The following is a 27,271-nucleotide window of genomic DNA, read 5'->3' as shown; positions in this document are numbered from 1 at the left end:
TTTGCCTAAGCGCTCGATGAATGTACGTTATTAAACAACGGAGGCAATTCTGGATTCTAAAATCGTCTCTTTTCTATACTAATAGATTCTTAAAAAGTATTTAGTTTAAATAACACATGTTTTTTAACAAGCTTCTATTAGCTTCACTGGCATGTTTGTATGTTAGTAACCTTTAGACACTATTTTGAAAACTTTAAACGTACCTACACTCCCAATGTGCCTGGCGTTGTGGGTGCTTATGGGCGACGCTGACCGCTTACCATCAGGCCTAGGCGTCGCGTCTGCTCTGTTGCTTCCTCTCTCATTTAAAAAAAAAACCTTGAACACTTATCAAAAATCAGTGACAATACAATGCGTTTTTTTACTATATTAATTATTGTTATTCCAGTGGAATAAGTGAATGAGTGTCCCCTTATAATAGTATATGCGGCTTTATTCATATGTTTCACTCATCGATTTTCTGTACAGACAAATCGATTTTCTGACCAGCCTTTGGTGTCCTGCCACATAGAGACATTAGATTTTATCATCGTATTCACCAATACGTTGCTTCAAAGATAGTTTGCATTCGGTCCCTGGAATCTGAACTTCGTAGAATGTTCAAGTTTGAATATAACTGACGTTTTATCTGATTTGATGCACAGCTTGCAATTTAATATCTTTATTTCTTTAAAAATAACACTACTTGAAACTATGAATGGAATGTTACAACTACTGTGACATTTGTGATCAATTTGTCAATTCGTGGTTGAATCTTAACCATAATATTACCGAATCATATAGATATATATAAATATTATTTCATCGGTAAATGTTACCAGCAATTAGCTCATCTTTGAAATGTTTTTTTTTTTTGTTAAAAACTATTTCAAAGTTGATGCTCATAATAGAATACTTGACGAATTTCTTAGAATTGAAAAGCAGTCCTCATATAAATGAATATTCTAATTTTATTTTAAAAATAACGAAACATAAAACAATTCAGTTGCAAACGCAGGAAGCGAAAATGTAGACTAAAATTATTTTGGAATCGCATAGAATTCGAATAAAAAGCTTGTCCTTTTAAAACGTGCAATACAAATACGTCAACAATATATTATGTGTGTCGATGTTAAATTGAACATTGAAATTGTTAGAGTTCTGTTATTGGACATACACTATACAGCCGGTTTACCAACGTTCCTATTTCGACGAGCTTTTTATTGTTATCTTTTATTTATTTATTTAGTTTATCCGTTATTTGTAAACGTATTTTTAAAAACATAAGTCTAAATCGTAAATCTTCATTACCATAAAAAAGAGCGTGTACGCCGAGCACACGCGTTAGAAACTTCTTTAGCAAGATTCAAAGATACCAAAATTGTCGCCTTACTCCATGACGTGACGCTATTGCCATGATGCGACCTTGAAATTTTACTCTCTACGTGCTTAAGGAAGTTTCATTGCAAAAATAATAAAAAGAAGAATGTGATTTTTAAAAAAATCTATTAACCCGACTTCAACTACAGAAAATGCATTGTCTAGAGAGTTCTACAAACCACTTACCATAATAAAAATATGTTGACAGCGCTCAAGTTGTAAGGTCAATTTAAAAATTACCTCTAGTTTTAAATGTATTTCTGGTTTTATTTCACCGTTGCGAAACAAGACTAGAAATACATTTAAAGCTCGAGGTGTTATTACAGAGGCCATTTTAACGTTGCTCTGTGCCACGTAAATTAATGTTTTACGTAAATAGTTGTAGTGACTTTTCGTTTTAACTCTCCAGCGAGTGAATAAGGCAAAGGCGTGTTTTAATGTGTAATATTCGAACTAATATTTTAATTGTATAGAGGGTACATAGTGCAACCACATTTTTAAACTATACTGTAGAATTGCATTGAAAAATGATTTAGAAATGTATGTAGGTAGGTATATGTATCATATCTACAAGATTCATCCCTTGTCTTTGGTCGCTTGGTTTCGGCTAATTTACCATACCTATCTTTTAGCCTATGTGCTAATATGATGCTAATCTACAACCTATATTACTAAATACACAACATTGTAAGCTCTGCGTGAATTTATATCAAATATTCTATCAAAAACTTTTATGTATCTACACAATATTAGCAGTATAACATACGCCATAATAAGATAGTATTATTGCGTTAAATAAAGACAATTTTGGCACGCGGCAAAACCGTAGCGCAAATTGTTTTCATCGATCGTCGCTGCCCCTCGCCGGGAAATGAACGTACCGTAGTATATTATCTATGATACTGTAGTACGGTTGTTGAACATTAGGCTATATAATAATATAAATAAGGTAGCTTTTCAGTTACACCCGGGTATATTTAAATTTGTCATTAAATCATTGAAACTTTTAATGAGTGAATATTCAACAAGCCTCTTATTTTAAATTAAATACTGCTTTTGCATAGCATGGACGTATACTAATCCTTTAATCTGAATACGAGGTTTGAATATTGATTTTGGTAGCTAGCGTGATGAATGAAGTAATTTATTAATTCTCTTGGTTATCAATGGTAAAACTGCTATGACGACTCAGAAGTTCTTTGCCAAGAAGTCTTATTGAGTTTGGAGTTTGAATTTCGTCATTCTATATCTTGTATTTGACTTGTTATACTTGTATTTAATAATATCTAATGAATATATTTTGAAGCTCAAAATATTAAAGTTTAAAATTAATTACGCTTCAGATTAAATTGGATACATATTTAGATTTCATCTACAATATTGTAATAACATCGCTACTCATTGTATGCCGTAGGCTGTTCGTGTATACTATGTTTATATTACGTCATACACAAATAATCTGAATTTGCTACAATATTAATTATGAATATACGCAAAATGGAGACAATTTCAAAATTAATTGGGACACGTACAACATAATAATACGTTATGTATATTGTAATCATTCGTTAAATTACTTGGGGCAACAGACACAATGTCTCAATAATATTTTTATAGAAGTTAATTATAATATCCCTGTAACGTATATTATTAAAGTGTTAATAAATAAATAAGATACATAATCTTCTTATATATAAAATGAACACCAAAATGTGTTGGTAAGCGCATAACTTGAGAACGGCTTAACCGATTTCGTTAATTCTTTTTTTATAATATTCCTTGAAGTTCGAGGATGGTTCATAAGTAGAGAAAACGTGATTTAGTTATATTATTTAAAAGGCGTTGTCTGTTGTGTTTATGCCCATAGTTTTAAGGAGATTTTTTTCTTGAAATTCAGATTATTTTTAATGTTAATTTAAAAAAAAAGTAGACTTTATACAACGTCTAGGTAGTATTTATATTGTCAATACTTTGAAGAAAGGCAGTTTCTAATCAATACTGTCCACAAAACTATTGTGCTATTGAGACTTTCAAGATCACCTTAGATTCCTTTGTTAAAAGAAGCCTTTCTTTCTAACCTCTAATTAAAACGTGTAAGCCATAACCACAAAGAAAGTATAAATACAAACTTGTTCTTTGTTATTACAGACTATTCTCCCAGTTACCGTGACAAAATATCGTTTAATTAACTGAATATAACCAGTTTAATCTCGGAATATGTATCTAATTAGTTCCCGGTATATCTGCAATATAAATTATACTATAAACCTATTGATCGGCTTTTTATAGCTCATTAGTGGCTTACAAAGAGCCTTTAAAAGCACAGATTAAAACGCTCTCAAGCATTAATGTGAATAATGAGGATGAATAATGTTTTAAAAGGTTTTTTTTTAATATATGAGAATTTTATAAATATTGTATTAAAATCATAATTTTATGGAAACATTTTCTAAGTTACGCTTTATAGAGGTTCATTATAAATGAAGCTGCATTAAAACGCTTTCAACTATTTTTATGTTATGACGTTAAAATGTATTTTCTTTTAACAATGTGAGATATTTCTATAATTTAATGATAAATGCGAAAGTAACTCAGTCTGTCTGTTACTCAATCACGCCTTAACTACTGAACCAATTTGCATGAAATTTGGTATAGAGATATTTTTATACCCGAGAAAAGGACATTTTACCATGGGAACGGGAACTATGCGGGTTTTTCTTTGACTGCGCGGGCGAAGCGGCGGGCCGAAAGCTAGTTTAATATAAAAATAAAGTTATTTCATATTAGATATATTCATCATCATGCATCTCAAGATTCCTCTCACATCTTAAAATAGTATAATATTATCCCGATAAAATGTTTGGTAATCGAATTCAAAAATATTATGCAACATTTCATGACAATAAAGTATCGAATCGAGCCAACAATTCACTGGCAGTCTTTATAAATGCATAAAGTTTGCGAATATCGCTCAAGTAGGGAAATGAAGAAATCTGCTTGAAATATGCAAGCAAATTATAGTAGGATTGGTTATAGTAACAGAATGGCAAAACGAGTCCATGCATTATTGTTACTTTTCATATGCAAATGACATGACATTACCATCACAAAACTATTGTTGATTTCCTTTATGAGTGTGGGAAATAACAGTTACGATTTTATAAAGAAAATAAGAAAATTGTATTCTTTATTTTTTAACTAAAAATGTTGTTGTTTGATTTCACTTGTCATTGCTTGTGTTGTGATTCATATAATGGCCTTTATTGTATTGCCAAAATATTTATTGAATATATTATAGGCAAAATCATTAATCTTTCTGTGGTTCGTTATATACTCGTTAATGTTTCTACAAAAAGACTCGAAACTGCTATCGTGGTTTTATTGCGTTCATTTTATCCGTCCTCATTGGAATCCTTTTAAATTGCACAAAGCAGAGCACCGGTGGAACGAATTTTTTGCACTCCAATTTATACCAAAAATCATCGTACATTCGCAAATGTAAAAAATTAAACCTCTTAATTATTGGGAATTTTCTGTCGAAACGCACATGAGTGTTGCATGGAATGATTTTTATTTCGAGAATCAGTTACACGATAAAGCGGATTGTAAATAAAATACATTCAACATATTCCATTTAATGTTTATTAAATCTCGTATGAACAAACACGGATTTTATAACAAAGCCTTTTTAAAACTATTGAATTGTTGAGCTTTATGATATTAAATCGGTTGTTCGGTTTAATATTCCTGAATCCTGATATGCAAAATGCTTATTGTAATTGTATGATACACATCCCGTGCATTGAATGATAGTTTATTCAGTCTATAACGTCTATTTATAGAAGCCTTTTGTCAGTTTTTATAATCTAAATTTAGATATTGGAAAAATATATTATAAAATCTTTCATTGAAAACGGTAATTAATGCTTAAGAATTTACTTGCTACTTTATTGTACGGTCCAAAAATTGAGATATACATCAGCTATTATAGAATATTAAATAAATATTAATTCAAAACCAATTTCCAACGCAAAACAAAAAAAGTGAGCAATATTACAATAAGTTAAATTATTCACAAAAAATATTCCTTCAATTTCCCTTCAGCTACTTATAAAGACAACTTAAATACAAGTCCTTTCTTTACTCAGAAAGTTCCCGGGGTAAAACTTCAAGAGCACAATCACAATATTGAAGGAAAAAGTTTGTGCTATAAAGTTCCTGAACAGGTTTGCTATAAACAAGCCAGATAACTGTTAGTATTTCATAGCTCGGTTGAACACAGAAGGCTTAGTATAAACCGCTACAAGCCTTCTGCCTTGTAATATCGGATTCTAATACCATCTCCATGTAAGCCAATATCTAACATTCAATGCACAACATATTGGCAACGTTTGTAAATGCGAATTCGAATTTACGTAGAATAAATTCTATAGTAAAACCAGATTATTCAGAAGAACGTGCTTTAGGTGTGAATGAAAAATTTATACGTGATAAGTTTTCCATTCAAATTACGCCAAATTTTCACACTTCGTCGTTTCATTTCCAGTACATTACATCAAAATATAATATTCTCTTTTACATAGGTATTTCACGCATCCCTACAATCTTGTATTAGCACCACCCACATAGCCATTAAGGCTAACAATACACATTTTACCTCACAAATGATTGTATAGAGAAGCCCTAAACATTACATAACGACATAGTTGTAAGTCTCGATCGTTTGCCTCAAGCTATGAAGAGGTAGGTACAAAATAGACACGGTGTAAATAGAACAGTTTAATTATAGATCGCTACAAATATCGTATACAATCGGATAGTATTTGTGCGTGTTTACTAGAAAACTTGGGAGTTGAATGAAGTGTTGTCTAGCTTTTATGGTTTGATTTTAAGTGGGCTGATTTATTATTACGGACGCGTTTGATTGATAACGTTAACACTTTATTTTTATGAACATTTTTATATGCCGTGTCTCTTGACTAAATAAAGGGTGTCCCACTGTTAGTATACTAAGCTCAAAGGAGGTTGTAGTTTTACATACGCTGAGTAAGTAAAAATATACTTACTTATAAAATTCCAGACGCATTTTTTTCAAATAGATCAATTCTTAAAACTTTATAATGTACACTGTTTAGTGTACACCCATACCAAGCAACCCGCCCAACTTTACTACCAGCACGTGAGCTATCGTTTAAGATTATGTTTTCATAGACAAAATGCTCACATTAGCCAAGCAAAACATGGATTTTCAGGATATTTTACGTGATCAGTGAACTAAACTACAAGTCTGTTCGCGCTTAGTATACCAATAGTGGGACACTCTGTATAAAATAATCAGAGTCAAAATTGAGAATGAGTAGTGAACACACCAACACCACTCATAACTCAAAAACGGCTAAAGAGTTTTTAGTGTCATGGAGTGATTTTCAAATTCAACTTACAAAAAAGCCTACCCGGGTGAAAGTAGAGCATAGTAAGTACCTAACCTAAAAAAAAAAGAGAAATAATAACGTGTACAAAAAATAAAGTTACTTTTTTTTTAAACAATACACCTAAAATACGTCCCGAAAGATGAATGGTATTTCAAGAAATGTTTCCACACACACTGTTAAACATCAAACAGAGTGGACGTTAAAAAATCAATAAATCGCATCAGGCGGGAACGCGGTCAAATGCCTGCCACTCTCAATGAAATATCTGTACGTGATAAAATACTGGAGAAACTTCATTTTCTTTTTTCTTTTTTATCTGTAGTCAGCAAACTATCCCATTCATAGTGTTTCATTGGAGTAGATACGTCTATGAATTCTGTGAAGGTTTCGACTTACACTATTAATATCTAAATGTTGAGATAGATTTTGAATAATGTAAAATATGTTTAGGTAAATTTTATTATACCAAATCGTGGTTAAAGTTAGGTTAATATTATTATGTCATATTTAAACGTTGCATGTTATCATTTAATAATGTCTAATTTTCTATCAAACAATATTATATTTTAAATCATTTCGCCTGTATGAATGATCAGTATTTAAATAGATCTCCTCATCGTGTCTGGAAGGGCCCAACCCTCCTAAATAAGTAGATAAACTTTTTTAATAAAACTCCGTTCGATGCAGCATTTTTCAACGGATATTTAACGCGAGACCCGTAAGACAGCTCATTCTTTTATTTATGGAACGGCGATCTTTCTACACAACTAGGTACATGCTTGTTAAATCACGAATAGTACCTATAACGACTGGAAATATAATATAATAAACTAGCTTTCGATCTGCGGCTTCACCCGCTTCGTCTAATCCCTAATAAATTGTATGTAAAAATCTATCACGTTATACTAAAGATCTACAAATTTGGCGAATTGTGCGGATGTAATTCTCATATTATATTGTAAAACCTTTGTAACCACAAATTCTGGCAAATAATTTATTTCATTTCATTTATATCATACAGAGACGGCGGCAAGCGATTTTTACAATGTAGTGATTTCAATACAATCCTTTGTATGTTCTATCGAAGGTAATAAAGCCCGGCCTACCCTATTTGTATCGCAAAGTATAGTTTCGCGTGTTCTATTGGGCTTATAGTTCGTGTATGCAAATAGTCGTAGTGCATGGCAGGTCCTGTGAGCAAAAACTATTCTTATAATCTAATAATATTATATTATAATTATTCGAGCGATGCATGACTTATTTCTTGCATGCGATGCATTAATTCAATTAAAATAGCCGCAGTTTCAATGCTTTCAACTTTCTGGTAAATATTATATCTAAGATAAGGCTTTTTGCATATTAAACGATAAAAATACATTAAATTAGAATAATATTCTGAGTACAAATATATTTTTTTCTATCTGAAACAATGTATCATATTGAAGCATAGAGTAAAATATTCTGATAATTTCAAAACAGACATGGTTTTAAATATTTAGCCGTGTTTGTAGCAACGTAATGATCCAAAGTATAGCAATCTAATACGCACGCGCGTAAATAGAGAGGGTTTTCTTTTTGATGCTAAATTTTGGTGCAGGATAATCGCACTTACTTCAAAGAACATAGAAGTAAAACTGGGCTAAAATTGAATGCAAATGTAAATCTATTTACAGCTACTTATACAAATCGAATGATGTCACCGAATCCACAAATTGTTGTATCATATACGAGTGTAGGTATTGTATAAAGTTTCAAAATTGTTGATTTAACTTATATAGCAATGTTAAAAATTTACAAAGTAAATAAATAATTTGAATGCATAGAACATTTTGTAATGCCACTTTCAGAGTAATTAATTGAACAATACGAATGAAAATTGCACCATTCCGTTAATCACCCGTATTGTTACATGTCAGTAGCAATAATTAGAATTCACAATTTAATTTTTTAAGCTTCGGTAGGAAAGAACCGCGAAACGTGGATAAAAAGAGAACCTTAATAAACGAAATAAATACGTTCTAGGCTAAGCGCCAGTCTCGGGGCGGTAAGGGGTTCGACCCCTGTGGGTGGAGGGGAGGGGGGTTGTGCCGTTGGCAATCCTGCAACCCCATCCACAAATCCCTTGTAGTTTAGTTAGACTTTACAATGTTTAATTTTTGCGAATATTTACTAACGCTCTTTTATGATGATACGAATTTTGTGTGCGTAATTTTATAGACGTTTTTTTTACAGTATTTAAAGTGAGCATTTTTAGACTTTTTCAGAGTGTTTACGTAATTTAGAAAATGTATGTTCACATATGGTATATCGACATAACGTATCCATGGGAAGTAATACTTTCAGCTAACAAAGTTGAAAGATAATCAACGAGAGAGCGTTCTTTGCTTGATTACTTCCACGGCGCTAGATTAGATAACTGTAAGGTTCTAAATAAGTTTCACGTAGAGTAAATTGAACTTTTAATTATTTTATAATTGCTTCCCAGTTGGTGTTGGGATTGGAAAATGTATCGGATTTATTTTATGAACTTCGAGATTGGAGAAAATTTCATTACATCTAATATTATTAGGTACAACTTTACAGAAACTTATTTATTTGATAGGTATATAAAAACCTTTCAACACCACACATTAGCCAATATATTTTGTAAAATTATTTTACATTTGAATGTTTAAATGCCCATTGGAATGCTGAACATTTCGATAGATCTTAGGTGATCGCAGTTAGGAGAATAAATTCCACTGCCAACCAGCAGCGCGTAGCTGCATATCGATTTCACATGCATTTCTCGTAGCGTTTCGTCTCTGCGTTTCTGCAGTAATTATTATCAAGATAGAATGCACGTATCTTCTCTATATAACTTCTTCGTTTGTATAAGTGGAGCATTATATTGAATGTACAATCTTAGTGTTACATAACTCTACGTCTACGCCGTAGCGCTACATATTTTGGCTCTACATGTCTGAGACATTTTATTGAAACTTATCGAAAAATATACAGCATGAATAGCGATGGTTTTACCATAAAAGGCATGCTTGTAATAAATCATTAAAGCACGTATATTTAACACCTGTTTTATAATAATTTCATCAGAATAATATTCGTGAAATTGCATTCAGTTTTCACGTCTTTTTTTTTAATAAGCATGGTAATTATGCACGGTCGAACCGTAAGTCCATCTAGCCTCTACATCTCTAAAACGATTTGATTTCCATAAGTAGAGCGTAGTCTCTACATCTCTATCTCTGTGGGAATAATAATCATCATCGTCATGAACAATGAAGCCCATCATTGTCTACTCGGATGCCTATATGCCAATAACCATTGTTATAAGGCCTATAGGCGCAGTATGAACGTCAAATATGAAACACTATAGTATAGTATAACCACATCTCAACACCGACAATGTGTACAGACATAGCTCATTTAATATGATTGTCTAGTTCTACGCCTCTACGACAATATTAGTCGTGATTGTCTACGCCGTAGCTCATATGCATGACAATTAAGTCTCTACGGTATTAATCATATAATGCTATATTGTTTGTTATCTGAATCGTTAGTAATTTTTAGGCCAGCGAACCTCAATACAAGCAGAAGTCTTGTAGACAAAGATGATAAGATAGCTTACACGAGCGTGCTACGACACGATAGCTACCAGTTGTTCGAATTGAAAATGATAAGGTTATCGGCAAGAATAGTCACGATGTTCTACTTTGAATACCGCTGCGGATTTACGAGAAATATTGCCTGGATTTGGATGATATTACCTATATTGTTAATAAGAATGGCTTTGCTTTTATAAAATAAATTGATATTCTATTATTATATTTTATATTATAAATATTTTCTATTCTATATACAAATATATTGTATTACACGATTGATTTCTTAATAATTAATGACGTTGGTGACAGTGAAAATTTATAATGTAAATATCTTATGAAAAGTAAAATTTTCATAAAATTATATTTATTTATAATCTATACATAATGTTCATTTCTAGACACGATTTTTCCACGTTCCGTTGTGTATTCAGATTAAACTACCGCCATGAATAATGTATATTATTAAAGAAACTTTGAGTAAAATGTCATAACCGTTTCAAAGTGAGCGCTTACATACTTAATGTTATTTGTCACCTACCAATACAGACAGCTTTTCGTACTTTCCAAAATGTCACGTATTTTATATCGAATATTCAAAGTTAGCGCTAGCCTTTGTGAAGTTTTGACAGCAGTCTTTACAGAGTTTAACAGGTTATCAACAAAGTTTCTTGTATATTGGGCCTTTGTTTGGCAGGTCCCCACAGAGCGAGTAGCCTCGCGAAGCAATTGCTTCCCGAAACAGTTCTGACGTGGCTCAGCCGTGGAAAATGACCTGTCGTGTATTGATGTGAAATTCTTTAGACGCGTTGACAGTAAAATTTCAAGATCGCGTCATGGCAATACCGTCACGTCATGGAGTAAGACGACAATTTTGGTATCTTTCAATCTTGCCAAAGAAGCAATCTTCTGACACTTGTGCTGGGCACACACGCTCTTTTTTCGGTTTTACCACGTCCACAGACCGAGTTGTTTTGCGCAGGAACTACTTACCGAGATTCCTCGCATATTAAAAATACCATACAGCTCGCTAGACTGTGGGACTTAACGTCTAACAAACTTTAGCGGCTTCGACTCAACAACTTCAGCGCTGAGCATTCTCTTGCATTTAAAATAGTTATGGATATTCGTAGGTATGGTAAAAATAGTCATGTTAATGAATACAAAATACATTTTCAATGTAATTACGAACAGTAAAGGTATGGAAGTGATTATGATATATCGCTAAAAATATTAAAACTATGTTCTTTTAAAGAATATGAAATGTATAAATTAATTAATTTCTTCAATTAAACTTTGAGTGAAGGAATCGAAATTTGTTAAACTGCACTGTTAATCCATTTGAACATCGCATACATGGAATATACGAGAAAATCTTGTCACTTAAATGGAATCTAAGCTTAACGCTTACAGTTTATACTGTAGCAGATTAAAAAGAGTAGATGGAGACATTTAAAAGAAAATGCATCGTATAATCCTGCTGCGTTTCAAAAATACTGTGAAAATAGGGAAATGTTCTCTGGATAACAAGCAGCGTAATAAATAAAAGGAATTACAAAGTACTACCGTACTTACAGTAATAAATCCTTATCTACAGTTTCCAGCAAAAATTCTCTTTGTAAAAGGGGATAATTATAAATGGGAATGCAATGCGGCAAAATGTAAAGGGAAATATAAAGAGCAATTTAAAAGTTTGTCATTAGGGTTACGTTATTTAATTTTAGAAAAAGCTTAGTCTGCTATGCAGGATATTAAAATGCTTGTGTCAATTATTATTTAAGTGACAAAGGGTTTTGTCGTCAGAGAAATTATTTTTACAAAGAACGGGCGCATCTATGCAGATATAAAGAGTCCTTCTCTAATTAAGACTTACACTTTTTCCGTATAAAGAATTTTTCTTCATCTTTCGTACAAATTCTTTTGATACAAATTCTTATAATCGTTATATTATAATCGTCGAAATAATATAAAACAAGCTAATCGTTATAACAAGGATTTATGTTAAAGGTTCATGAAAAATAGCATGATTGATAAATGTGATTACGAGCGACCTTCACCCACTTTTACGAACAATTACGCTGAAGGTAACTGAAATTTCGAACATAGGTTAGGTTTATGAAAGCTTAGCCGCAGATTAAGTGCACTGCACGCGATCTATACTAGTTTGCTTCAAGTGTTGATTACTCTGTGCAAACTTTCAAATATAGACAGCTATTTATCGATGCTCCAAGTTCGTGAATAGACTTGAACTATTGTAGTTCTGAATGTTTAACTTATGTTGTTGCTTGTTGGAATTATTGTATAGGAATTGTCACTAATTTGTTGATGATTTTTATTTCTTAATGATAACCTAAAGTAGTTTAAATATGTGTGATAGTTAAATAAAAAATATACGTACGAAAGCTTTTAAGGGCCATTATGCCAATTAAAAGATTTGTGTCTTTCTGATTATAAATAAAAAATAGCGTGTGCCGAGCACACGTGTCAAAATTGAAACTTCTTTGGCAAGATCTAGACACGCGGCAGCGTGTCAAGCCGAGTTCAAGCGAAGAGAACTGGCGAGCAGCAGCCGTGTGTATATTTACACGAACCATTTCGAGCCACTTTTCACCCCCTTATAACTCGAAAACTATTTAAGTTATATAAACCAAATTTGGTACATATCAAGAGGACCTCAAGATAAACAAGAACCTTAAATTTCATAAATACAGATTAAACAGTTGCGTAGATATTAATATCCAAAAATCGCAATTTTTAAGACTGACTGACTTATAGACATATACAAAACCTAACCCACTTCCAGATGACCTAGAAAGTTCAAATTTTGTAATCAACTAGGTAATAGTGAGTGTACAAAGGAAAAAATCAGAAAATACTGAATTTATTTGTATTTAATTTTTTTTTCAATGACATAAATTTTGTTTGTATGGAAAAATGGAAAAGTTTAAAAAAATAGAAAATAGTATATTCACCTTACTAGTCTTAAAAAATAGATCAAAACTAATCAGTGGCCGAAAAAAATGTTGAAATCCATCAATAAATTACTGAGATATAGATTATTGAAGTTTACATATTTTAGGACGAAACATCTGTAGATTCGAAGCGCCTCTGACATCACACTCACTCGTGCTAGTATCGCTAGGGCGGATTACTTCGATTGCATGATTTCTTTATTCAAAACTGTTATTAAACGTAAAATAAAAGAAAATTGTAATAAAAATATTGCTCATACAGTTAAAAATAATATATAATTTTACATATTCTCATTTATTTATTCTTTATTTATGAGTATTAGTTTTAATTTCAGTGTAAATAAATAAATAAATAAATAAAATCTTTATTTTGCTTTAAACATAGTCTTCAATGGTGATACAATTATATTAATAAAGCACAAACATGTTCAGCCAATACAAGCATGCAAAAATAATTACCATAAATGGTGTAATGGAAGAAGGCTTCGTCGAAGGTCGAAATGATTTAATTTGCGTAATATTAATATGAGTGAAACATCTTTAGGCGCGTTTAGAGTAAAATTTCAAGATCGCGTCATGGCAATACCGTAACGTCATGGAGTAAGGCGACGCTTCTTCTACAACGATCTTTGCATCTTGGTAATAGTGTGTGTACAAATTCACGCTGGATGTTTAGAAAATCATATTGTAATCTTTTAAACAGAAAAGGAGTTTAAATAATTTCAGATAATGACGGGGCAATGTGCGTGACATTCATAACATACAAGAAAATATAGAAAATAATACTAAACAAACCATACAGAGAAACCGCAAGAAAAAATAAAAAAAATCGTATATAAAAAGTATTATATTTATAAAGTAAATCAAATTTGCAGAGTAATTTTCTGTACAAAAAGTAATGATATCCCACCAAAAACATAAATGTAAAAATTGGAGCCGAGTTCAATCGTTGACTTAATTTGCCAAAAAAAGAAATGAGATCTAAATGTGTGCCAAGTTCTGCAGACAGTCCAGAAATTTATTTACAAAGATGTATTAAGTTCTTAGGTTGACTGAAAACTCAATTGTTTTATTTTCCCTTAGAGAACAATGTTTATTCCAAAATATAACTTTTTTAATTTGAATAATATAATTATTTTCACAAAGCAAACAACTAATGACCTATTGAACCCCATAATTTGATGAGGCTAGTTTTTAGAACCTCACAAAATATAAACAGTATGTAATAGCATAAGCTATAGCAGATAATAAGCGAAAAGGTTTCCTAAACAAGTGTTTAGGAAACCTTTACCTAAGTAGGTATATCATATACGCAGTCTATTAATTCCTTTACAATACACGTTCTTTGTTCATCTACAAGAGAGTTTACATTCCACACAATTTCCTTTTAAACTGAACCACTAGAGATAAATAGCCACCGATTGACACTGTGAAACCTAAATTCATTATGCTTGACCAACGACACTTGATAACGAACCGTAAACTAAACGTTCGGGTGTTAGAGCTTGACTTTGACGGACATTATGTAACAATTTCTCGGCTATCAGAATAGGAATAGAGATTGGATAAATTGTGGGAGATAGTTATGGAATATTTGTATTGTATTTAAAATGGATGTATTATAATAGTGGTTTATGAGTTAATGATATTTAATTAGGGAGAAAGATTTGATATATTTATTTTATTATTTTGTGTATGGTTTTAACAATATTAATGTTAAAAGTTGAATATTTAATTATAGTTCACTTTTTAACCGACTTCAAAAAAAAAGGAGGAGGTTATCAATTCGGCCGGTATGTTTTTTTTATGTATGTACACCGATTACTCCGAGGTTTCTGAACCGATTTACGTGATTCTTTTTTTGTTCAATGCGGGATGGTGTCGAATTGCTCCCATAAAAATTTTATTCGGATAGGCCCAGTAGTTTTTATTTTATGGGCATTTTTGCAAGTGCAAGTTTGAAGTCGGTTGTTTTTAACGCAGTTATCACTTGTATAAATACTGGTTCATTCATTTAAAATCTGAAAAGTTGTATTATTAAATACAATATTATTTTTAAAAGCAAACTTCCAACAATGGAAAGTTTTAGCTCGTATTGGCCTATTCTGGGAATCCATTTCATTCAGATCTATTTCATTCAATAATGTATTATGGTAGTTTTGAATTATAATGTTCATACCTACTTACATTTCAAGTGAGTTATCATTGTATTCAAGACAGATTCAATTTTAAATACGCTTTTCGCTCAAAAAGTGAAATTTACAAAAAATAAACAAATCTTATAAATGCGAAAGTAACTCTGTCTGTATGTCTGTTACTCAATCACGCCTTAACTACTGAACCAATTTGCATGATATTTTGATACCCGAGAAAGGACATAATCCTATGTCCTAGGTTTTATCCTGGAAATCCCACGGGAACGGGAACTATGCGGGTTTTACTTTAACTGCGCGGTCGATGCCGCGGGTGGAAAACTAGTAAATAATATTTATTTTTTTTAATGATAATATCGGGCAAACGTGCAGACGAGTCACCTGATGTTAAGTGAACATCGTTGCCCACTTGCACCCACAATACCAGGGGCTTGAAGGTCCCCAAATCGTAACTTATTGGAAACACTGCCCGCGGCCCGCGGGAATGTATATATTATAATTATAATCCATACTAATATTATAAATGCGAAAGTAACTCTGTCTGTCTGTTACTCAATCACGCCTAAACTACTGAACCAATAAGCATGAAATTTGGTATGGAAATATTTTGATACCCGAGAAAGGACATAGGCTACTTTTTATTGCGAAATATGTACCTACCACGGGAGAAGCCGGGGTGGACCGCTAGTATTATATAAAAATGAATCCCAAAATGTATTGGTATCTAAGCGCATAACTTGAGAACGGCTTAACCGATTTCGTTAATGCTTTTTTTATAATATTCCTTGAAGTTCGAGGATGGTTCTTATGTAGAGAAAACGTGAATATGTACCACGGGCGAAGCCGGGGCGGACCGCTAGTTATAATATATATTTATTATTACTACACTCTTGCTATCTGTTATATCAGATTTCAATCTGTTTTTGTATGAATAAACAAAAACGTTACACATAATAATAGTGTATGATTACATTTTCATTTGATATTCAAGTGATTCCACTGTGAACGGATCGTGTGTTATTGAAAAATATAATAACGAGCTTTAAACGAAAGTGAATTGTATAATAATGTTGTTTTTTCGTAGTCTTTTTATTATCTAGTATAAATAAAATATCATTATAAGTAGATAAAATAATGAATGTATGTAACGAATTAGAAGTTAATTTCTAAATGTACAATTGCTATTCCTTTGCGTACACTAAATACATAGAGATAATATGTAGTACGTAGTACATATTATCTCTATGACTAAATACAAAGCATGAACTCAAAGTAAAAATAAAATCAATACAGTAAGCGCAGACTGCCAAAACGACAAATCGCAAGGGGGTTATAGTACAAAACGTTATTCCTTCAACTCTGTTGTGTTTTCATAAAGTTTTATTTGAATAAAAAAGTTAGATAGACTACTGTCTTCTTCTGTTTACACTACATAAAGAATACTACTGAGGGCCGATTTTTCAATCCTTAGTTAAATCTTAATCATCGAATATCGTATTAAACAACCATTTTAAAAATGTGTTACTTCCCCACTTTTTGACAGTTTTTAGGTGTCATTTGTATATTATTGTGTAATACTTTATTGGACGGATAAGATTTAACCAAGGATTGAAAAATCGGCCCTAAAGGAAATTTTTCTTAGTCACGTTTGAACTCAACTAACTGTTCTATTTAAAAACTACATTTTTAGGGAAATTGTGGTAAGCAGATAGCTAGTAATAATAATTGTTAAAATCCTAATATAATAAAGGGAAAATGCTTCTTTATTACGATTAAACTCAACTACTTGATCTATTAAAAATTAACATTTATAAAGTTAAATGTTATTATAGATAAGCCGTGGTAAGTCTTTTACAGTATTTATGGTCTATACAAAAATGAATTTTTCCTAAAATCGCAATTTTATTCTACCCAAATTGTAATTTAGCTGTAGTTCATGGAATATTTAATGCTTAATTATTATACTATAGTCTATAGTAGTATGTAACATGAATAAACAGAAAGACAAGAAGTAGCTACTAGCTATATCGAACGGGGCAACGCCAGGCTTTTGGGACACGCCCTCGTGACGTACGCAGGTGTATTGTCTAATATAATTCGATTTAACAAGTATTCCTTTTGAGGGCAATTTTAAAAGCATGTTTTTCTGTTTCTTAGTAAGGTACCATTTGAAAATTATTCATTTCTGTTAACATACCGTGTGCTTTGAAAGATTTTGATAATAACTGTACTTTAAATGATAATTTATCTTACCTTTATATGGTAACTTTCAAGCCATAATTATAAGGTTTTCTTTATAAAAATAAAAAACTGTGTTCATAGAAATACCAAGGTACAGTACTCAAACACAAAGAGAATGAAACAAAACAAAATGGAAGCAGAAATGGCGCTAAAAAGATTTCCTCGTTAAGCAAAGTTGAAATAATTTTAAAATATATTGCAACCATTTTCTGAAACTGCGTGGTTTTTGATTCATAATGAAAAAAAAATATGATAATTTATTAAATTACATAGATCGATAAAGAAACTTTTTTTTAATAGGTATATTATTACATTGATAAAAAAAACATAATTCAAAGAAAATGATTGCGCATTTTTCTATAAAATTTTCTCGTACGCTTATTGTATTTTCATTAAAACTACTTACTCGCAATAATATATATTAAAGTTTAAACTATATCTAGATATATATTTGAAATAAAAACATTCAATAGATTGTATAAATTAGACAAAGAATTTCTTAAATTATAGACAACGGAATTCCGAAACTTTCCAATAATATTCATAAAAATTCTCAAAATATTGGACGTAATAAAATATCGGAATAAATACCCTATATTTAGATCGAATATTGGAACAGGAATTTCCAGAATTCTACCACAGTATTCAGAAACAGAATCATGTTTCGTGCTAGACAATATCGGAACTAAAATCAGTAGACTGTACTGAAATTTGGTTTCCAGGGTTTCCAATACAATTATTGAACTAATGTTTATTTAGTCAGTACTATTGTTTATTATAATAACAGTTGTCCATTATATCGAAACATTTGATTATTATGACCTATAACGAATGTAATCCTTCGGAATTGGAAGAGTAAAATGTACTACGCAAAAAAATTAATCTATTTTTCATACGACTGTTAACCTAAAAGATAATTTAAAACATTAGTTATTAAATTTAATTTAAAATGCGCGTGTATCACGCATACAATGACTATCTTCTATTTATTCGTAGAATAACATTGTTGTAAGGTCCCTATTGAATTCTTTGACATCATTCGTAATTTATAATTGTATTCAAATTTTAAGTAAATGATACGCAGAAAATATCTAACATATTAATTACGCAAATAGTTAAAACTTAGTACTAAACAAAATTGTTACATATATGAACCTACGTACAATAATATTTTTAAAGTGAAACTTTTATTACATCGTCTCAAACTTTTTGGTCTGTGTAGCGCATGTCGCATGAAGCACGATACGTACGATAATTATCGTACAAATACGATAATTTTTTGTTAAATGTCTATAGTGTGAAAAAAAGTTTCACTTTTACCGTGGTTTCATAAAACCACACAACATTTTTATATCGTATAACTATTTAATGTTGCAATATTCTATTAAACGACAATAGATATAAATAGAATTAACCAGTATTGTAAGATAAATACACAAGATCTCATTAATGTATTTTATTTGTTTTCTATTAAGGAATAATAAATAAATGAATTGAGGAATAAACTCAGCAATCGGTTGAATTGTAAAATAAATAACAGTAATTGGTTCATTGAATGGGTCTGAAACACTCAATTCGTTAATTACTAAGAGATTCATCGGCTGACGGTTTTAATGAAAATTTAAAAGAAAATTTTTACAGTTAATTGAAGGATTAAATATTTTCTGAATGCTAATTGTGTATTGGTTTTTCTACGATGAATCAAATGAATATTGAAAATGATATTGCAGCTTTTATGTGATAATATATTGTGTGGATTTTTTACTGGTAAAGTATAAAGTATTTCTTATGTCTATGCTTCTTAACACTAAGTCCTGTTAACTCGTATCTAACGAAGGAATAGAAAAATTCTACAATTTCAATAGACGATAAGTTGTTTCTTCTTCAAAAATTGTATCCGGGTATGACATGTACGGATCATTTTAATAAACACAATATAACTTATATTTTATAAAGCTTCATAAACACGACCATCATTATTTATATATAACTTTTGTGTCTTCTATTATCCCATGTGTACTACTGTAACTACTGCAATTTATCATTCAACAAAAAAATTTAACGCTAAAAGTCGAACAAGTCGAACTTTCATTCAATTAAAATTTTTCCAATACAACGCCCGTATCGCACCTTTATTGTTACAAAAAACGTAATAAAATTTAAACGGGTTCAACGTTCAAATTCGGATTTACTGGTAAAACTTAAAACTTTAACTGCGAACGTGTTAAATTTGTTAAATAACCGCGGTCGGTGGTTAAAGGTTAACTACGATGGTATGTTTGAGCCGACCACAATTTCCTTTTGATTTTAATTATTCGATGGAAGACTCGATTCAACGATACAAGCTTTAACGTCAAGCCTTTTTCGCGCACACAAAATTGAAGCTAATCGAAAATCTTTGTTTTGCATTACGTAGAATTTTGTAAACCAAATCAAATATAATTTTACGCGTTTACGCGTTTAAAAGATGAAAGCGAGTACACAAATATTTGTATATCAAACAAACATAGCACGAATCGTTAAGCAAATTAAATTTCCTTGATTGAAAAGAAAATAACTCAGCCGTTAGAGAATTTAACGCGGAACGAGATTCCGCATTTCATGTTTAATTTGCGAGATGTCTGAATCAACATTAACCCGTGTTTATTAATAAACAGTTAACGTTTGATATCTGAATATTATGCATGAATGCTGTCAGTAATAAGCTACTCCAAATTCGTGTAAATAAATGATTAGCGTTTGTAAATAATGTACGTACACATGTAGGCCGTAGGATATAGGTAACTACATAAGTTAAGAGCCTAGATATAACGCCTTAAAGAATGACGACAGATTAAAAAAAAACATTAAAACTTTTTGATTGAACAATATAACCAGAAGCGCAGCAATTATTAAGTTCAATTTCGACTTATATTTAGATACAATCTTCATGAAAAATCTTAGATATTTCATGACAAAATATTATATTTTACTATTGAGAGACTGTCACTAAAAATTCGTATCACCAGATTGCACGAAACCGAAAATTACATTTAAAATTCAATATTAATATTAACATAATAGTGAGCTTCATACGCATAAATTACCAACCTTACTTTAATATTAAATTGGTGATACTATTCATATAAAATATCTGTTCAGAAATAATTTTCCAACAAAATTGCAGGTGAAAATATGGATTGTAAAAGGGAATTTTTGAAATACAAAACAAACGCTCGAACTTCAGAACTAATGACTCTCATGCTTCAAGCTCATATGCTTGTCAAGCGCAGCTTGTAGCTAAAATATAAAGATGAATGTATAGTTGAAGCTGCTACATTTCATGACGGAATATGAAAAGGGAATTTTAAAATAAATTGAACTATACGGCGCCGTTAATCACTGGTTATCTGTATAATCTGCGTGATGAATTCGTTCAATATTTTAATACAAATGAGAATAATTTATTGGATGTCGTTTCGGTATATTCAGGTACTATTCTCAAAATTCAAATGATTTTGAAAATGGTATAACCAAAATGGAATAAATACATGCTAAAAATATACTTAAGACTAGGATTAATAATTAGTGGATGAAAGATAAAACCCTGAATTTTACCGCTTGCGCTGTTTCCAATTACCTTTAGTAGGAATTTAATGTTTTTAATATTTTGAATATAATCTTGATTGGGCATTTACGATTCCGTTTTTAACAACTATCCGACCCGAACACAATAGTCTATAAAAGATAAAACTTAAAGCTATAAAAAGCGAATAAAATATAAAATAAACGTTATGATAATACTTGTTATTTACGGCGGACTTTTATTACGTAGAAACCTTTTCTAAGAGGCGATGTAATTAATAAGGAAAATGTAAACAATTTACCAACCACTTAAGGAAAATATCTTGTACAATTTATATTACTTTGCCGTCAAGGAGCTTATCATTTGAAAGGGTTTTTTGTGATAAAAACACTTTTTATTTACCGCGTTGGATTTTATCTCGTGTTGGATTTATTTTATCAATAGCAATAAAACGGTTTTGTTAATTTTGCCTGTTGCAATTTTACGATAAATAGTTTAAAGTTTTGTGTATTAATAGACTGTTGTGTGAGGTTTTGGTTAATATATTTTTATCGAAATAACTTAATCGAATATCAATTTAACTATTTTTTTACTGACATAATATAATTTTAAACAATTTTTTTTAATTATAAGTTGATACTTACGATAGAATTTGTTTTACCTATTATGAAAGTTTATTTACGTAATTGTTCATTTTTTTTAGATTTACAAATTTTACACGGAGATTAAAAATTTTCATATTTTAGCGCACTACTTTTAACTTATTTCGTACAATTTCTCAAGAATAACAAAGGGAAAAAAAGATTACCAAAATCGGTCTGAAAAACAACGTGATGTCGTGACCAAAGGAATAAAGGATATATTTAAGCTTAGGTCCATTTAGTTGAGTTTATCAGCCAGTTAGGTTTTGGTTTGGTTCGTTTGCTCCATTTTGGCTAATCAAGCACCAATTATAGTACTAACCACGAGATTGGCGACAGTGTCCGCTTGTCAATTATATCTAAGTGATAGTTTGCTCACGATATCTTCTAGATATTTTGTATTTAGTATTGTAATATTTGTGGATAGTAAATTAGTAATATCAGTATTATAATAATTTTATAATTTTATTTAATAACCAATTTTTACTCCGTACATGAAAGGAACATAATATTTTCCATGTTTAGAATAAGAAGAGTTTTAGCGGAAGGAATGAACGGTTTTGGGTTTAAAATAAAACATTAATTACGGTATTAGTTTTAAAAGAATCGTATTGCATATGTTTACTGATTTTATGGATAATTGGCATGTATTTCCCGTGTTTAGCTTTTTGTCGGTCCGTTTTAGAAGCAGAGAAGCACACAATTTATTTGTAACAATATTAATTCTTATTACACGTACGATAATTACTAGCATTTAATTTCCGTTGTGATGAAGTAAAAAATATTTATTAAATTTGTACCTACCGACGTTAAAAATATATAAAAACAAAGGCAATATTTATTTATCCCGGACCAATTCTCTAACCGGGATAAACGTAACGTAAACGCAAGCTTATAAAAATACTCAACAATTTCGCCCTTTTAGTGAACAGCTTACATTACATATTACAAAAATGCAAATTAGATGTTTCATCTGTTTTTTCTACTGTTTTAACGTGTAAAACCTATTGGTTCTAATCTCTTATATCTCGACAAAGGAATTGTTAAAGCGTTCAATGGTTTAACTGATTGTATCACACCTTCGATGGTCACCATACACGCGATTGGCGTCGATCTTTCGTTGTAACTAGCTTTGAAACACGCAATTCATTTTTATTCATGCGAACACTATTATTGCTTCCTGCGTAAAATACGGAATTTCATGAAATTAGTCATATACAATACTGGGGAACTGATTACCCATACAATATACAATGTAGAACATTATTATTACACTAATTATGTCTTTTTAGCACTGTTTTTTGGAAATTGCTTGTTATTATGCGTGTTCATAAAATTACAGTTGTAGAAAAAATATAGAAATTTAGAAAAACAGCTTAAATCAAGTTGCATTCATTACACGAATGATTGAATTTAAATTTTTAGCCTTTGTTAGATTCACAGTGAATAATTATTATGATTTAGGTCCTGGATTTACGTATAAATACGATCATTTAAAAATTATCTTACATGGGATTTAGGTAACATTGTTTTGAACGATAAGAAAGCTTTAAGCGTATTAAGGTACCTGATATAGAAATGGAAATTTAAACACAGGCATTTACTCTGATTACTTACTGCTTTGTAGGTTTTTGTTGTAAAAAACTATATTTTCGGGTTGCTAGGAAGAAATTGCTTGAAGCAATAAAGCCGCACTTTGCATCAAAATATGTCCTGTCTGTGTGTGTGAAATTTGTATTTTATGTTTCGTATGCAATAAATATTATAAATAAATAAATAAAATATGTTTTATAAACTATAAAAACGTTAATTACGAAGTATATAACATGGTTTATATAATTTAACTAGTGGTCCGCCCCGGCTTCGCCCGTGGTACGTATTTAGTATCCTATATCCTTCTCCTGGCTCTAAACTACCTCCCTGCCAATTTTCAGCTAAATCGGTTCAGCCGTTCTTGAGTTATAAGTGGAGTAACTAACACGACTTTCTTTTATATATATAAAGATTAATATTATGACGTTTAAAAATGTTTTATTAATTAATATTATGAAGTTTAAAAATGTTTTTTTAGATAATATTGAAATTAGTCACACATTATTTTATTTATTTACTTATTTTGCGGTAAATAACAGTTTTCTTCTTATATGTTGTGTTTCTTTTAAAACAAGATTTTTGCGTTTATCTAATAAATTTGGAATGCACTCACGGATTGGCTAATAATCAAATATTATGAAGGAAGCCTAAAGCATTTATTTATTTAAATGGTGGATGGTTTTCGACACTAAATTATTTAGTTTTTTAGTAATTGCTTTGTCGGTATTTCGTTACAAATAACAGTTTTGTTGTTATATTAAAATGCGTTTATTTTATGACACAATAGAAATTGAGTATTTTATTTTTATTTTATTTTTCTTTGTTAGGGATAATAGAGTACCTATGCACTTTGGGGATGGTTTTTACTTTATTAAATGTGATGATAGCTTAAATATGTATTAAGATGATAATAATATGATTTCGACACACAACAATATTACTTACTTGTTCGTAGGTATTTTGGGGTAAATAACTGTTGTTCTTATATCCTATTGTGTTTATTTTAGCACAAGATTTTGAATTTGGTATGCACTCACGAATGGGATTTTTTTTAAATATTATGATTAAATCTTAATTATTTACCGTAATTTATATTTAAATGGTTTTCGACTCACTTTTTTTCACACTTTCTTTTTACTTACTCGTTCGTAGGTATTTTGTGATGTTTATTTATGTTTATTTTTTTTTAACATAAATGTGGAACTCAGTGATGGTTTTTATTTTATTCAATGAGATAAAAGCTTAGAGAATTTTATTTAGTTGATAAGAAATTGTTTTTGGCATACATTTATAATTTTTAACTTACTTGTTCGTAGGTATTTAGTGGTAAATAACTGTTTTGTACGGATATATTGTATTTATTTTAACAAAAGATTTTTGCGTTTATCTGACTAATTTGGTTTGCACTCACAGGTTGTTTTTAATAGATAAAATGCAACGAAAGCGTAGAGAATTCTTGAATTTTGATTTGGTTTTCGACACACATTTAATATTATTTTGGTTTAGTGGTAAATAAATAATTTATTCTTATATATTGTGTTTATTTTAACACAATATTTTAGCGTAAATTTGACGAATGGTTTTTATTTTATTTTGAGAAATAAATGTTTTTGACAAACATTTATTTACCAATTTTACTTACTGGTTAGTTGTTATTTTGTGATAACTACACTACACTATATACCTAGTAGATTTTTAAATAAATCTACAAAACGTGACACACACTTTTTATTTAATTAAATATAATGAGAGCTTACAGCATTGTTGTGTTTTGATGATATTAAAGGGTAAATTTGAAATGTTATTTATTTAGGCGTTTTGTGTAAATGAAACGTGAAATAAACAGATTAAACCTTTTTTAATCGTGGTTGTAGAAAATACGGGAATTAGTGTAGCTTTTAGGAAAGCGTGTAAATGTAAAAGAAGATTTTTGTGTGTGCCTATTATAAGGCGTGCATATATGAAAATTGTGAGTAAATTACGTCGTGTTTTTTTAAATGATTTACGAACATGTATAAATTCGTTTACAATTTTTAAACATTGCGTTTGTGTAATCTATGTTGTATGATAGGTGCTTGCTATTCTCTCTATTTTTGTACAGATTTAGGATTAATTTAATCCTGGATATCATTGTGAGGATTATTTTGAAGCCTTTAATATCTCTTTTGTCCACGTTTCAGTAGATCTTTGAGATAATTTTATTTATGTGTGAGTAATACTGCATTTATTGCGTGTTTTGCTGTTTCATGGTATGTTTGTAATTTTTGTATTAGTGTGGCGTCAAATCCATGGCGTAGCCAGGTTTGATTTCGTAGCCATGTAATGCCTAAATTTAATGTAGTTTCATCGTCATTTCTTTTTTTAAGAAAGACTCTTTGTATAACCAATACACTGACGATGTCTGTGTTTGCGAAGAATGCCCAATTCTTTGCCAAATCGATAATTTTGGTCAGGACCTCCTACCTACATGGATTAGTGACACATTCTTTTAGAAGCCCTACGATCAATCCTTTTCTATAAAGGATTATTTTAGTTTATTTGCCGTGTAGAGATGTTTAGATAGGTATTCCTTTTTTACTTAACCTAACCAAAGTAGTATTTTCTTTGAAGAATTGCCGATTTTTGTCTGTATATCTATCTACTCGATGAAATCACACGCTTGCGAATTTGCTGAGGATTTCGTATTTTTATGTTTTTTTAGCGCAATATTCGAGCCGAGTTGAGTAGCTTTGCGTTACGTATCGGGAGTCGTAAATAATAAAACTTTTTCTTTCGCCCGTTTAACTCTTTTTAGCGGATATATCTGTTTCTACTTAGTCGCGGATGCTTGCCCACTCGAATATTCGTACTATTTGTTACTTTTAAAAGTTTTGCAAACTTTTAAAAGTTTCGAAAAGACGGAAACTAGTCGCAAAAGCGCCGTAAAGCCCAGGGTTTTATCGTTTGGTGGTATGGTGGTGACTTTTTTTTTGATCCGCGACTAGTACTCACTCAACTGGGCTTGCGTGTGGTAGAAAAGCGGCCGCGAACGCTAAAAAAAGCGGCGCGCTCGTAAGACGTGCGCTCATTTCGCGTAGCAATGTTGCATCGAGTGGCCCGAACTGTCTGATGCCGCCGAAGTCACTCGGCGGACTGAGTACAGAGTTTCACTCGGTGGGACCCTCGTGAGCTCGCAAAGTGTTGGGTATCGATCCCTGCGTGACCCGGACACCGCCTGTCGCGATATCGACCATACCGCCACCGCATGGTGACGCGTACTCCACTCCTAATTACGGGACGATCGCATTAAAACTTCACGTGCGCGGGCAAAACTCGCCGGCGATCGGCTTTTCGACGTCCCACTCGAAGGGCAAAAGTAGCTAGTAAATAAAAAAAAAATGACCATAAAAATGACCATAATATGTCCAAATGAATGAAGCATAAGTATGCGAAACAAAAAAACAACATTTTACAAAAAGTTTTCTAATTAGTCGTAATAACGTTAAATACTTCTAATAGTATCAATAATTAGCGCTTAAAACATTTGGCGCCAAATATCACCATTAATGCATTATAATATACCTACCTACCCGATTGTTTGCGGAAAATCTTAATAGCATACTTTGTTTGCTTGAATAATATACAATAAATTAAGATGGATATAGGATATTGACATCAAATGTTAATAAAGATGTCGTCTGTTATTACATTTTGTTTGTTTATTCCCTCGC

General features: G+C 31.0%; 1 protein-coding gene across 2 annotated transcripts in view; it reads right to left on the bottom strand.

Annotated features, from left to right (window-relative positions):
- LOC123705132 (gamma-aminobutyric acid receptor subunit beta-like) overlaps nucleotides 1-26,679 on the bottom strand; it is a 61,028-nt gene extending 34,349 nt beyond the window's left edge. For both annotated transcript variants that reach the window (XM_045653772.1, XM_045653773.1), the window contains exon 1: nucleotides 26,553-26,679. In XM_045653772.1, coding sequence (XP_045509728.1) covers nucleotides 26,553-26,629 — 77 coding nt within the window. In that variant the 5' untranslated portion in view covers nucleotides 26,630-26,679. The remainder of the gene's footprint in view (nucleotides 1-26,552) is intronic.
- Between the last annotated feature and the right edge of the window lie 592 nt (nucleotides 26,680-27,271).

Source organism: Colias croceus, chromosome Z (genome assembly GCF_905220415.1).
Source record: "Colias croceus chromosome Z, ilColCroc2.1".
In the NCBI taxonomy this organism is placed as follows: domain Eukaryota; kingdom Metazoa; phylum Arthropoda; class Insecta; order Lepidoptera; family Pieridae; genus Colias; species Colias croceus.
The sequence above is the reverse complement of the archived record's forward strand: the minus strand, read 5'-3'. Positions and strand labels throughout refer to the sequence as shown.